Below are 14,991 nucleotides of genomic sequence, written 5' to 3' on the forward strand. Positions count from 1 at the left end.
TAATCGAGTAATTAAAAAATGGGACATCTCTGATTTTGGTGTGATTGTTTTGACAAAAATAAGCGCAAAATTTCATATCTACCGAGGGGGCAGCAAAGCCACAAAATTACCTTGAATGCGTGGGGTATTCATTGGATGAAAGGGACCATGAAAGAGGACACTAACATATAAAGGTTTTCTTCCGACAGTTTCATCTTAGTATTCATCTTTGTGGAAAGAGCCTATTGAGGTAAATGCGAGGGTAAATGCATATTCATAAACAAATTTTTTTTTATCAATTTTGGTGCACTGTAACTATTTTAAATAAGTGCGATTACATGAGGAAAATTCACCATCTTAGCGTCCCTCTATGGGACTTTGTATGGGAGCAAGCTGTCAACGAATATATTGACTGTCAACATTTAAAAATTTAAATCTTGATTTTCAAATTAAGATGAATGTCAATGGGATCGAAATAAATATCGTGGTGCTCAGAAATCAATGTTCTTTCAGATGATGCAGAAAAAAAGGTAAATTATTGAATATTGGCGTCCCATACAATAATGTCTCCATTATCACCAGAATGATACAATCTTTCCTAAGTAAATTCACTTAATTTACACTTTCATCTTAGTGTAATTTGCACATATTAACCATTTTCCGAAAACTGCACCTGCGCAGAAGGCAACCTCTCCCTGCGAGTGCAAATTTGTTATGCATAATTTTCCATGAAAATATCACCGATCCATTTCGAATTAATAACTGCAAACACGTTCTCTCACGCAACTGGAAACTATCCTCTGTGTAGTAGTTCTCACATCGAAATGTAGGTGGCGAAAGCTAGGAAAAGTTTCACTGCATGACGTAAATTTTTAAATATTTAAATTTTTGGTCATTAGTTATCATTACTAAGTGTTTGTAATACATTTCAGAGTGCACCCCTCGTAATCGATTTTTTTTATATGAAGTATTTTTATAGTACATACATTTTATACCAACAATACCAACAACTAAATTTTATACCAATACTCGTCCGACAGCCCTGGGCATTTTCCCGTCGCACATACCTGTCAAAACGCTGCCATAAAAATCAAAAGTGTTTTTCAGCAAAGAGCCATCCGTAGCCAAGTTTTCTTTTTCGATCGCACTGCGAACGGAAAAAAAATATTTTTCGTATTCTCGCATCCTTCTCGGAGAACGAAAAACTGTCGCGTAGTTAGAAGACGTGTGTGTTTACATAATAATTATCCTTACTCGATATTAAACTGTGATGTTCATATCTTAGTGCAGTGATAAAAAAGAGCAATTCCGTGAGCTCAAGATAACACCCGACGGGCAAGAAAAAACGAAAACAAGATCTTTGTATACCGCCCGACAGTGCTTTGTGGCTGATAAGCGGATCAACCGCTGTTCGAGTTGGGTCCGGTCCCGTAAGAGAAATTCTTCGGTTCAACAGAAATTCGAGTTTCGTAGATAAGGGAGTAGCGAAGGTAGAACAGCAACAGCAACAGCAGCAGTATCCGGAGAAAATATGGTTGAACCAATCTTCGACTACCAATTCCGACATATTCTTATCGGGGACAGTACCGTGGGCAAGTCGTCACTGCTCAAATACTTTACCGATGGCAAGTTTGCGGAGGTGAGTGGTTTTTAGTTTTGGATGAGTCAGAAAGTTTTTGGGATTTACGTTTTCGATGCGTGTTTGCGATAATAAATAGCTAGTCCGTCGCCCTGGAAGGAAATGAACCTATACGATAGCGAGTGGGTGACCTTGACACTCCAAGTGTTTGTTTACACTCTTGCTCCTTAATTGGAGTGACTCAGGAAGCATTCGATTGAACCATTATAACAGCTATTGCAGTTCACTAGGTTGAACTTCCAACTTGCTACGTAGTCTGTGGAATCCTTCGAAAAGTAACTAGAGCACCAAGAGCAGACCATATGCCTGTAATTCGAGTGATTGGTGATGGTTTATTTACTAGCAGATAAGGCTAAGCTTGATGTTCTTGTTTACGGTTTTCAAAACGCATAAAGGTGGTGGAATCTCACACTCACATGCCATGATGATGGGCGCAGAGAGCACAAGTACATTTCAATACGCTAATCAGGTTTGAATGCGTATCACTTTGAAGATAATTTACATTTTGAATTAGCTTTGCTTATTCGGGCGTACGTATTTCTGCTTTGTGTCCGTCTGCTGCCTTCCCTTTTACTAATACGGGCGAAGCAGCTACAGTGTTGTTAACTTTTCATAGAGTTCAATTCGTAAATTTGTTTCCACTGCGTTAATTATTGCTGAATTTAATGACCATTTTTCAAAATTCGTCATTCGGCGCTTTTCAAAAATCACTTAAATATGGTAAAATTTTATGGTCGGTCCGTAGATCCGTAGTAAATCTTAAAATCCGTAGATCTACAGATAAACCCGTAGAACTGACTACACTGGACAGTGTTGCTAATAGGAGGAAATTCGTAGTTTTTTTTTTCCATAAAAACTATTGAAAATCGAACGAAAGGTTTTCAATTGGAAGATTGCAGTAAGGGAACATGCATAAATGACGTAGCATTTGAGGGGGGAGCGGGGGTAGTGATCGATTTCAGAAGTTGTGTGACCGGCCATGTTGGGCCTTCCTTAGCTCAGTCGGTAAAGGCGCAGTTATTAAGCAAGACCATGCTTAAAGCTCTCAATTAACAACTGTAGAAGTGGTCAAAGAACACAAATTTGAGAGCCGGCGTAAAGTCCCAGTAGGAAAGACGTTCGGACATGTAATAGGTATAGAGCATTTCCAGCCCAAAACGCTAAAAAAATGCCAATTTGCCCCTTCCGATTTGAATGAAACATTGCTTATATCATCATCGCTGGTTCCAAAAACAGAAAGTCGCGTTGACGAAGAGACCTCTCAGGGGCATACATATTTAGCTGTGACAGCAGTGTTGGGCAGTCAATGTCACCTGCAAGCAGCTTTCAAGCGAACATAGCTTGAGCGACCGTCCGTCTCACCTCTAATGGCTCGATTCCCAGGAGACGGCAACGCTCCTCGTACGGTGGCAAGTTCGTTGGGTCACGCCAGTTGAGGAAACGAAGAGCATATCTCACAAACTTGCGTTGAACGGATTCAATTCTAGTGATCCAGCTAGCATGGAAAGGGCACCAAACAACTGAACTTGACTCCAATAAGGATCGCACAAGCGAGCAGTAAAGTGACCTGAGACATAGCGGGTCACGAAACTCGTCGGCAATTTGGAAAATAAAGCCCAATTGTCGATTAGCTCTGGAGATGATGTCAGTGTAGTGGATTCTGTGAGTGAGTCTGCAGTCCAAGGTAACTCCGAGATCCTTTATGTGCTCTACACGAGCAAGACAGCGTCCGTAGAGAACATAGTCAAACATGATTGGTTCAATTTTTCGGTGATATGAAATAATGTTACATTTTTCTATGCTTAGACTCATCAAATTTCTTGAGCACCAGTCAGCAAAAATACCTAACATATTCTGGAGATCCCAGCAGTCCGAGAGGCTTTTAATAATTTTGTAGATTTTCGTATCGTCTGCATAGAAAACGCGGCATCCTAATGGTATCAGCAAGGCGACATCGTTTAAAAAGATCGAAAATAGTAGCGGTCCTAGGTTACTGCCTTGCGGGACTCCCGAGTTGTTTGAGAAAACATCCGATTCCGACGCGCCAATCTTGACATGTACATAGCGATTCACCAAGTAAGATCTGAACCAATCCACAGCAGTTGACGAGATGCCAAGTATCTCCAGCTTGGCCAGCAAGATATTATGGTCCACCGTGTCAAATGCAGCTTTTAGATCCATATACGCAGTATCGACTTGCCATCCTGAATCCATGCATCGCAGACAGTTAGAAGTGAACTGCACCAGGTTCGTGGACACGGAGCGCTTCGGGTAGAAACCGTGTTGTTCTGTATCGATATAATTTTTGCAGCGTGCGAACAGAGCACCATTTATGATAATCTCGAACAGTTTTGAGCAGGCACACAGGGAGGTGATTCCACGATAATTTATGACATTCCGTTTATCTCCTTTTTTGTGCACTGGGAACAGATAAGAAAGTTTCCAGCGGCAGGGGAACTCACATTGCTGTGCCGAGAGATTGAATAGCCTCGCAAGTGGAAGGCAGAGATTGGCTACACAACGTTTTAGAACTGATGACGGAATGCCGTCAGGTCCGGAGGCGAACGATAGCTTCAGTCTGCGTGTTGCGGCTATCACCATGTCTTCTGAAATGCGCGGAATAACGAAACTAAACACATCACGTGGCATCCCAACAGCAGCATCCAGCACTTGTGTTGGCGAAGCGGAGAAATCGTTGAACACTTGCTTGAAATGACGAGCAAACAAGTCGCATTTTTCTCTTTCACTATTAGCCGAGTCATTCCCGAGAAACATGGAACAAGGCAATCCGGATTCCTTCCGTTTTGAGTTGACAAACGACCAAAAACTTTTCGGATTCGTGCGAAGGTTCGCTTCCGTGCGTCTCACGTGTCGATTATAGAGAAAACGATTGTAATTTCGATAACTACGACTCGCAAAATTGAACAGTCGTTTGTAGTACGGCGAGTGAGAGTTACAATACTTTCGGAGGGCGGCAGAGCGTTGACGTTTTAGCACGCGTAGGCGTGGGTTAGACCATGCAGGCTTTAGCGGAGGTCGTCGAGCTGACAATGCGGAAAATAGCATCTTCCAGTGCTGCACTGAAAAAATCCACTGCATCATTCACGCTAGCGGCATTTTCGATAAATTGCCAATCAATTTCCGCAAGCGCATTGTTCAATGCAACATAATCGGCCCGGCGAAAGTCCAAAGAGTAGCACTCAGATGACGGCGTAAAAAGAATCGGCGCAGGTAAACTAAATGACACGACGAGAGCGGGATGATCGGCATCTAGATCAATCAGTGGCTCGACGGGCAAGGAAACAGAAGTGCCCGGTAGTGCGGAATCATTTGCCAGGACAAGATCTAGCAAACGTCCATTTCGGTTCGGAAAAGTATTCACTTGTGTGAACCCGTAAAAGTTAAAACCGTCCAAAAGAGCACAGCAAGCAACCGGCATATGCGAAAGCAGTGGTTCAATTAATGGTGTGCCACTGTTTGTAAAGCGCCACTGTAGACCAGCTTGATTGTAGTCACCAAATACGAAAGCGGGAGAGCAGGGACTTAATTGTGACGAAATTGACCCTAACGATTCCACATGCTCACGGATGATCGTGCAGTCGTTTTTGCGGTCGGGAGGCAGGTAGATTGCGCCTACACTAAGCTTGCTTTGTGGAAGTTCGACGACAATCCACAGCTGTTCCAGTTGACTGGAAATGGGTGACGTACTTACGTAGCTGGCTAGTTTAGTAGATACTGCAATCAGGACTCCGCCACCGCGCGATTTTTGACTGTTTAAGGCAGACCGGTCAGTTCTAAAGACGGAATAGACTGACCCGAAAAGTTGCGATGAGTAAATTCGGTCGTCCAGCCACGTTTCCGTCAGCACAATCAAATCATATTCGGCCTCCGCAACAGCCAGGAAAAACGAGTCGATTTTAGTCCTCAGCCCACGCACGTTTTGGTAGTAAATCCGGAGACCATTAGAGGAGCAATCACGGGCACTAGAAATCGAAAGGACATCAGGTACCGAAAGTCTGGAATCACTAACATACTCGCCTGAGGTTGCAGGCCGGAAGCCCCCGATACCATCACCGACCACAGGACCGGGACGATGACGATGGCGGATGTCTGCAGCAAGCGCGACTGGGTCGGGAGGTTCGGAAGCTTCCTCAGTGCCTGTTTTAGGGTGTCCCGGATCCGAGGAAGAGCAGGTGGCGGCATAAACCTGCTGGTAGGTGGCAGGACGGATGCATGGACATGATGTGGCTAGTGTGGAGATCGCAGAACCGGAAACACAGCTAGAAGTTGAAGCGGTATCAGGCAAAGGAGAAGCTGAATCGTCAATATACTTGCCAGTAATAGCTGGTTGGAAGACCCCCGATCTACATCTACACTCAGGGCCGAGACGACTATGCAGAGCGCTGGCTGGAATAAGCGTGACTGAGGCAGAGAAATCAGGGGCTTCCACAGTGCTATCCACGATGCGTCTCGGTGGTGATGGTGGTGGTCCAGAAGCAATAAAGGTAGCAGCATTATTCTTGTAAACATCATGAAGCGTTGCACTGGAACACGGAAACTGATCAGGCAAATGACTGTAACTAATGTATGCATACTTGCCTGACGACGATGCTCGGGGACCTCACCATCGAACTCGACCGCAGGGCCAGAACGACTCTGATGGCAGGAAATAGAACGGCTTTGATGGCGGGAAACAGCTAGCGCGACTGGATCGAGTGGTTGGAGGTCTCCCATAATGCGACAGGCAGTGCGTTCTGGTCTACAGCGCTCCAATTCACAACGCAAAATCCAATTCTGAATCAGCAGACTGGGTCTAGTCCGGAAATGGGAGTTGAGAACTCGGAAGGTCCCGGAATAGGAGAGATCGTGATGGTAGGCGTATTCAAACGAGGCAACCACATGTTTTTTGAACCGTCTTCAAATTCACGGAACAAAATTCCTTTCGGCCATGTATCCGATCTAAGAGCAGCTTCGCGTAGTTTGGGATCCATTCCGACTTTGTACGAGATGAAGCTCATACGGCTGATGTCGGATCCTTTTTTGACTAGTGGCACAACCTTAATCGGATCTTCACACTGTACACAACCTTCGACCAGCTTCTCGATTGATTCAGATTTCACGCAAGGATGAATACGAGAAAGGTACAGCCAAAACAGCTCGCTGGGTTCAGGGACAGTAAGGACCTCGGTAAAGGCATTGTCGCCTGTTACTGCTTTAGAACCACCAACAAGTGGTTTGCTAGTGAGCGAGCCTTCATCGCGGCGCCGTTTTAATGGCGGTTGACGCATGAAATCGGAGTTTGTCGGAGTTGTCAATGCGATTCGTTTCGATAGCTGAGCGATCTGCTGTTCTTGCTTAGCCATTTCCTTCCTAAGCTCAGCGTGTGAGATTTCCTGTCTCTCGGTGATAGAATTAATCACACTGCCAAACGACGAGACGGCAGTTTTGAACCGAGCACATTTCATCAGCTTGGCGCACTCGTTACACATCCAAAACAGGTTCGGGCTAGTGTGGACAATATTAAAAAAAAGCCTTATTCAGCTTTGTGCCGCCGCACTTTAGGTGAATCATCCTGTCGCAAAAAGCCATGCAGGAGATCGATTCTTTATCGCCTTTAACTGGTTTAGCACATTGGTCACAGGCGGAAGTCATGCTGACTCAGTTTCCAAAAGTGATTTAGAAACAGCGGTGGAGATGCTCTAATACGCAAAGAGGAATTGGATTCTGAAGATCGCCCAATGCTAGTCTGATATCGACAATAACCCAACAGTATACACTACACGCTAACTTGAAAGTACTCATTAATGAGTAAAAAAAGACCCATTTGTGGCTTAACTCATTAATGATTAAACAATTTTACCCATTAATGAGTATCTGTTACCCATTAATGGTTAACAATTACTCATTAATGGGTAACAGATACTCATTAATGGGTAAAAAATTTACTCATTTAATGAGTTAAGCCACTTTTCTTCAAAATGGGTCTTTTTCAACCATTAATGGGTACTTTCAAGTTAGCGTGTACAATATGTCCGATTGAATAACTTTTTCACTGTTTTCACAACACAAAATATGCTCTAATTAGACGATTATTGCAACGAACTGCACTTTCCACTAACAACCAGTACAATATTACAGGTATACCGAACGGAAAAAAAACGAATAAGGATAGCCCGTGTGATAAAAAATCGACAAATTTAGCAGTGCACAATCACGACGATGTGAATAACAACAACTGTCAATACTCGAGTTATGAGCAAAACCGATCAAAACATGGGCCACATTTCGAGTTTCATTGGTGCGCAAATAATCAATGTATTACCAAGCGAAAATCTTTTCACAATTTTCCTAAGGATGCTAAATTGCCCGAACTACAGCGCTTGCAACGAAAAATGTATGTTCCGACCACTTCCCCCAGGAGGCTTTTAGAATTCCTGGATGAATGGATGCAGGGTAAGCCAAGGGGTATTCAACTCTGCACATTGTGTCGAAACACATGGTGGCACACTAATCGGCACGTCATGGCACACGATGACACAAAATATAATATAAAATGGCATCACTGTTTTGTGTTGAAATTTTGCCAATCGTTGCTAAGGTTTATTTCTTCGTTGATTTCAAAGTAAGGGGGAAAGGGATTTTTTGCCAGTGTCATTTTCCAGCCCCCTAAGAGATTGTATAATTGACGAGACCCTCTTTTTCCTTATTCCTTCTGGAGGATGAACCTCTACAGAAAGTCCACAAGGCTTTTAAGAGATGTCAATAGTTTCAGGGAAGTCCAAACGAACTAGACAGAGTTACCACGCCTCGCAAAATAGGCCAGAATTAACTAGAATTAAGCTTTAACTCGATGGCCATAGGATCCGGACCGAGAGTCCATTGTATGGGTAAGGAGCATTGCAGCGATAATGAACGGTGTCAACAACAGCCCGGTGCCGAACGATCCTACCATTTTGCAGATGTATTTGCAATCGGTACGATTGATGGTTCACCAATCATTTAGTCGTACAGCTCATTCTATGGACTGAACTTGGATTCGGATTTACTGTGGAGGTCTCTCTACCCTATTCCGCAACTGTTCGTATCACCGACGGCAACAGCAACATTAAGAAAGATGCTGCTAACAGAATTGTGAAGGTAACCACACCGGAGGTAACAGACCCTATCTGAATCGCGGTCTTAATGAACGCAATCGGAACCGGCAGCAGTTTCAGGGAGATTAATATGTGATTCCGGCATGAAGGAACAACAAGCAGATACAAGGAGGAGGTAGTCACCAAACGACTGCAACCAGTATCGAGATTCTGGACCGACATTTGGACAAACCGTGGACAAAGTAGGGACCCACACCCGATAAAAAGGGGGGAGGGCAGTAAGACGAATCTAGTACCTGTCCACGACTGCTGACACTGGGAAGCTACTGCATGTCTATTGCTGCTATTACTACCGCCGGTGGGCATTTTAGGTCGAGTCCTTCCTATTTTTCAGGTTGTAGCATTGCCCAAGTGGCATGGGGGGAGAGGTAGCTCATCGATTCTTCCGGTTCGCCTCCTAGCATCGTGCTATAAGGTACCAGGCGATAACCAGGGTAGTTGATCGATAGCTCGATGACGTCATTTCGTTGGCGTCTGCAATGGGAAATTCTCATAGCAGGCGTTGACTATGGGACGTTGTCGAGTTGTTGATAAGCAACTATCGTGGTAACTCACCGATTACCTGTCGATCTGCCAAATTTGGAAAGACGTCTGCATTGAATTGTCTCATATAATAATATTCCGCCCACTATATCACAAGAAATTGCGAGTAGCTGAGTGGAATGGAGATAAGTTAAGCATTGGGTACAGGACCAAGTCTCCCCTGGGTGGTGCCAGAAGATGAGCGCAATAGAATCATCAAGTTGCCATAAGGCACGGAATGAGACTATTGCATGGCTGGGTAGTCAAAGCCTTCCATTCGTTAGTCATTTCAGGTGGATTAGAACAGGTTTAGGTTTAGGGTGGGCGTTGGCCAGATTTGGATTTTTCAGATGTAATCCTGGATAGGACCCTGTCATTGAACGTCGCGTGAAAGTGGAACTTAATGAAGGCCTAAGTACTTTTTCGTAGTTTTTAGTTTTCGGATTTGAAAGATCGTCGGTTACAGTGGCCTGCTTACTGAGCAGAAAACGCGTTCCCAGGTCCTTACATATCAAAGAGATTTATGGTAAAATCGCTTGTGTATCGTGTATTTTGCGAAACTCGTTGTTGTCGTTGGTTCCGGGTTTGAATGGATACACAAATTTGAGCAACGGTATTATGTGATATGAGGGGCTCGGTGGCCTTAGAGCAACCGTTTTTGCTTACTGAGCAGAACACCATGAGTCTAATCTCAGGCCCATCCACATTCAAGATTCGTCAATCGTTTTATTTGTTAATATGACTACATGGTAATAACAGCAACTCGGTGATTGAAAAGGTGCTCGTCTGCCTAGTGGCAAACGTTTTTGCTTACTGAGCAGAAGACCGTGGGTTTAGTCCCAAGCTCCTTCGCGTTATATGATCGTTAGAACATCAATTCAGCTTATCGTTTACCAAAACGAACCCTGCTGCAAACCCAACCCTCTTATCCAACATCCCAGTGATTCCTCGTGGAAGTGCAGAGGTGTTCTCGTGTTCCATCAAAGCGAGTGTCATGTCAACACAATCCTTCCCATTCCTTTCTTGACCTGTGTTCGGGCGCGGCCGGCGCTGGTATTGCCTAATTTAAGATCACCAGTTTTTACACATTGAGGATGATTGCTAGTCCCAAGCATCGTCTATTGGTTCTCTGTGTAATTACAGCTGATCTGGCAGTAACAGAGTAGCAACCGTGGGCGGTCAATCAAGCTCAAGCTCAAGCTGTAGCATTGCCCAAGTGGCATGATGTTATTGCAGACAAGATTAATCTTCCACTTGCCGGTTGGGTACTTGGTTTCGGCAAACGTGTGCCAGAATGACGGACGGTAGAGAACTGTCTTCTCCTGCATGGATAGCTTCTGCCATCAGTCACTTCGAGTGCCACTTCCTTGAAGCGGATGACCGGCAACTAGCTCGTTGAATATCATATTGGAATTAATAGCGAATTTGTTTATTATTCAGTTCCAACCTGGATTGGGTATCAAGATCGGCTCTGCTTATTTTCCGACAAACGTCAGCTTGATCGTTTGTTTTTAAAACCTACCTCAGGTTCAGGTTCGCACTGACAAAAAGTTCGGTTTCACACTGGGTTGGAACTGGTTCCAACCCCGATAATAAACAAATTCGCTATAAGTTTCACAACTTTTTCCGTCCTTGACTTGAAAATGTAAACACACCATCTCAAAAGTCATAAGTGCAGGGTTGCCAAACTCATGGCTTACTGAGACTGATACCTTGATTGCCAAAGTTTGGCACGTTCGGCACAATGCTTGACCTAGCTTTCAGCACAGATAAAGTACTCGGCACACATTGGGATGTGCAGAGTTCACCCCTTGGGGTAAGCAGTGTTCAAATCTTACCACATTTTTCTGAATTTAAATGAGGGTTAATTAGAGTTCACACCCTTACTGAATCATTTGAAGCAACGCTGCCAGTGAACTCAAAAAAGTCAGTTTTGCTTCTAACTACTATGCCCAGTTAAAATTGAAACGAAAAACGGTTGTAGATCTACCTACCTCATGTTAGTTTGTGAGGTTATACTACTTCTCAAAGTGGTCCGATCAATAAATGTTACTATTGGTCATTTTGCTTTTATTGTTTTAAAGTCATTATTTTGTGGTCACTATTTTCGTTATTTTAGTTACTAAAGTCACTACTATTGTGCGCGCTCGCCGCAGGGTTGAGTCAGAGAAGTGAGTACCAAAGTGCAGCTAGTACCCGTTGTTAGGCAAGGGCTCTTTTTGTGAGCTCTTGCTTTTTCACCGAGTACGAGTATTGGCTATTCATAGGGTATACGTCCCTAACCTCGGTCTAATATGCAGCCATAGATTACGTTTTTAATCATAACTCATCAATTAATTTACCTGCAAACGATATTCTACTGCTAAATGGTATGCTTAGATATGCTTATCATGTCGTTTGCTATCAGGAACCGCAAAAAGTTGAAAAACTTACTTTTTTTAAGACAAAAACTCACCAGGGAAATGTATGTAATATCGGTCTATTGTCCCCAAATTGGGTCTATTTATGGATGCAACTTCGTCCTATCCTGTTTGATTCTCAAAAAAAACGCTCTTGGTAACGTTTTCTTATGTATTTTTTTTTATCACTATCACTGTTAACTTAATACTCTTCATTCCTCAAAACATTTCTTAGAGAAAATTTTACGAAAACTACATTAAATCACTCAAGTTAAAAATTAAAAATTAAAAATTTCGCTTATCGTCTTTCGACCGCAGAATATCTAAATCAAAACATTGTGATGTTCATTATACAGATTTGGCAGAAAAAATCTCCCTTCCTGTTCGTTCCTTATCATCCAAATGCAAACCACATTGTTGACGTTACTCTTATTGCTATATGCTGTCAAATGAATTTCATGGGCCAAAGTTAGGAACATAGAAAAGAAATGTGTCCCTAAAGTTGGGTCCATGATTTACTTGTGAAAACGTTGTTAAACAATTAAAATAAACATAAAATATTCAAACAGTAACTGTGAGTTTTACGTCTAGTGTGTATTATCAGGTAATTCCATTCAATAAATGCCATAATCAGGCCATTTGATGATCGTCAGTGCAACCTTCCCATCTTAACCTTAGAAGTCATGGCGGCTAAAAACTCCGAACAGAGTGATATTCTCAACCAGTTTTATTACTTACGAGAGCTGAAAATGTATTGAAATGTTGTGATATAAATTGATTTGTGTGTGGTACACATTTATCAATCATCAGTGATCAATATTTTCCTTATTTTTTGTGTAATATTCCTTAATTAATTATTTATTTGCGTGATAGGCCGAATGAAAGGACTAGACCCACATTACATACCGTAACCCTATATTCAAATGCTTTCGAATGTATTAAATCAGATGACTCGACATTTAAAGAAAAGTTTTACTTTGCTTCCTTTGCTGCTTCCCCTTGTGTATGATATGTCCGCATTAAATGCAACTCTAAACCCTTAGTTGGAACGTCTACATACATTTCATGGTTCATTAGACCACTGGCTTATTGCATATGCTGAAGGCTTGAAACTGGAGTATCGAGTGAAAAACAATAAGCGACAACCGAATGGGTGACCAACTGATTTTCCTTCCACAACGATAAGGCCCCTCTCTCATGTCTCTATTGTGGACAAACACGTCCAATTTTGTCAATCAACAGTTAAACGGCCTTGCACCTTTTCGACTGAAAAGAGGAAACTAAATTACTTTCGTTTTCAACAAATACAATATTGCTGATCACTCCATGCCTGCTTCGCGAGTTAGTTTTGAAAGGCTTCACCGTTCAAAGCCTATAAATACGTTCCGCTACTTACTACGTACACGGTGGGGAAGCGTGTCTCGTTCCGCTAGAATGAGCAGCGTATCGTCAAATATGTGCTTTTTTTTTGGCCCATAACAAATACAAAAAAAAAATCAACAGCCTACCGTTTGGAACCGTTGCGTGATGCCGCACAATCTCATTTGCTCATCTACTATGCATAAAAGTAAACCTGTTTTGCATTTCTCCAACCAACCTCCTCCTAATCTCGCGCCATTATCTTGTTTTCTTTCCAGCTATCGGATCCGACCGTGGGCGTTGACTTTTTCGCGCACCTGATCGAGGTGAAGGACGGCACCCGGATCAAGCTGCAGCTCTGGGACACGGCCGGCCAGGAGCGGTTCCGTTCGATCACCAAGTCCTACTATCGCAACTCGGTCGGGGTCCTGCTGGTGTACGACATCACCAACCACGCCAGCTTCGAGCACATTCCCCTGTGGATGATGGAAGCGAAGCGGCACATCGAGCCGCACCGGCCGGTGTTTGCCCTGGTCGGGTGCAAGCTGGATCTAGTTAACAGTGGGGTGCAGAGGCGTGAGGTTAGCGTCGAAGAGGCACGCTCCTTTGCCGAACAGAATGGGCTCATCTTCGTGGAGACCTCGGCACGGACCGGGGTCAACGTGAGGGAAGCGTTCAGTCTGGTCACCCAGGAGGTCTACAACCGGATCCAGTCCGGCGAGTACAAGGTCGAGGACGGATGGGATGGCATCAAGAAGGGTTTCCCGAGGCCCAGCAATCTAGACTTTAACCTAGTGGTAGCGGAATCGGCACGAAGTTCGTGCTGCTAAGAAATTCCTCCAACTAACTGTAGTTGCTAGATTGTCCGGAATTGTTTTCTCTTTTTTAACGACATACAGCACTGTTAGCTGCCCGACGACGAAGACGACTAGTAGATTAACGATCAATTTTTGCGGAAAGGAGAAAGACTCAACTATCGATTTAAAGTAGGACAAACGAAGTGTGAAAATTACAAAATCTGGTGAATTCAACAACGATGTGATAAAACAATTCGCGAACTGATCTGGACCCGGTAGAGGAGTGGCGAGCTAAGAGAAGTGAAATTCGAAATTACAATTACAAAATTTGTTCTAGTTGGTATCAAAAAACGGTGGCATGTTTTCCAAAGGTAAACTTTCAGTTTATGCACATTATGTACACATACATTTTTTTATGTTAACTCACACGCGAAACGCCGAGAAGCGATTTTCCCATTGGTGCTTTTGAATCAATGTGAAATTGTATCATGTTTATGTCTTATTTTTTTCCTCTGTTCAAATGTTTCAATTTGTCCTGTTTGTGTTCTCTAGAAGCACGAAATTGAGTTTATAAATGTTTATTATTTTTTTGGTTATATTTAAGCTTGTGAAAAGTCAGATTTTAGCAGTAAAACAACAAAGAACGATTATGAGAACATTTTTTATATGTACATAGTATAATATTCCCTAATTTAGTGAAGTAGTAAAACTGAAAATGTTTACATTAAGAAAGATATTGGACATTGAAATAAATTGTGTAACCTTAGACCTTAGTGGCTATTTTGATTGCAATCCTCAAGCCGGAAAAGAAACAAGTTTGGTGTGGCGTTTATTGAAAACTAACTTATTGTTTTTTAACTATAATAAATGTTTTTTTTATATTACTTCTGCGTGACGTCAACGATTCACTTAGTTGAAGATGCTAATTTCAAATAACAGACTAGAGTGGTAATTTTTATACGATAGATGAGGAGATGAAAGTATAGAGTTGATAGTTCTGTTAGAGTACGGTAGTGTGAAATTGTATGTATAGAGAGTAGAAAACGAGCAAGGACAACTTTTATGAAGGTTTTGCATTCTACAACTATGTAAATCGTAGATTTCACGCAGAAGTAATACAAAAAAAGGAAACGCTCCTATAG

The 14,991-nt window shown here is 42.8% G+C and overlaps 1 protein-coding gene across 1 annotated transcript; it reads left to right on the top strand.

The window, feature by feature from the left end:
- Positions 1-1,485: 1,485 nt before the first annotated feature.
- LOC135715048 (ras-related protein Rab-39B-like) lies at positions 1,486-14,617 on the top strand. The gene is made up of 2 exons (XM_065238459.1): positions 1,486-1,618; positions 13,331-14,617. Exons 1-2 carry the CDS (start codon positions 1,511-1,513, stop codon positions 13,880-13,882), a joined length of 660 nt encoding a protein of 219 aa, XP_065094531.1. The 5' UTR covers positions 1,486-1,510; the 3' UTR covers positions 13,883-14,617.
- Positions 14,618-14,991: the final 374 nt, after the last annotated feature.

This window comes from Ochlerotatus camptorhynchus, unplaced genomic scaffold, assembly GCF_037179485.1.
Source record: "Ochlerotatus camptorhynchus isolate MF236.1 unplaced genomic scaffold, CSIRO-AGI_Acam_v1.1 ptg000788l, whole genome shotgun sequence".
NCBI lineage: Eukaryota > Metazoa > Arthropoda > Insecta > Diptera > Culicidae > Ochlerotatus > Ochlerotatus camptorhynchus.

Excerpts from the sequence above, each read along its gene's own strand:
- LOC135715048 (XM_065238459.1), top strand. The coding sequence starts at position 1,511 with ATGGTTGAACCAATCTTCGACTACCAATTCCGACATATTCTTATCGGG. Across the intron at positions 1,619-13,330 it reads CCGATGGCAAGTTTGCGGAG|CTATCGGATCCGACCGTGGG; the intron begins GTGAGTGGTTTT and ends TTTTCTTTCCAG.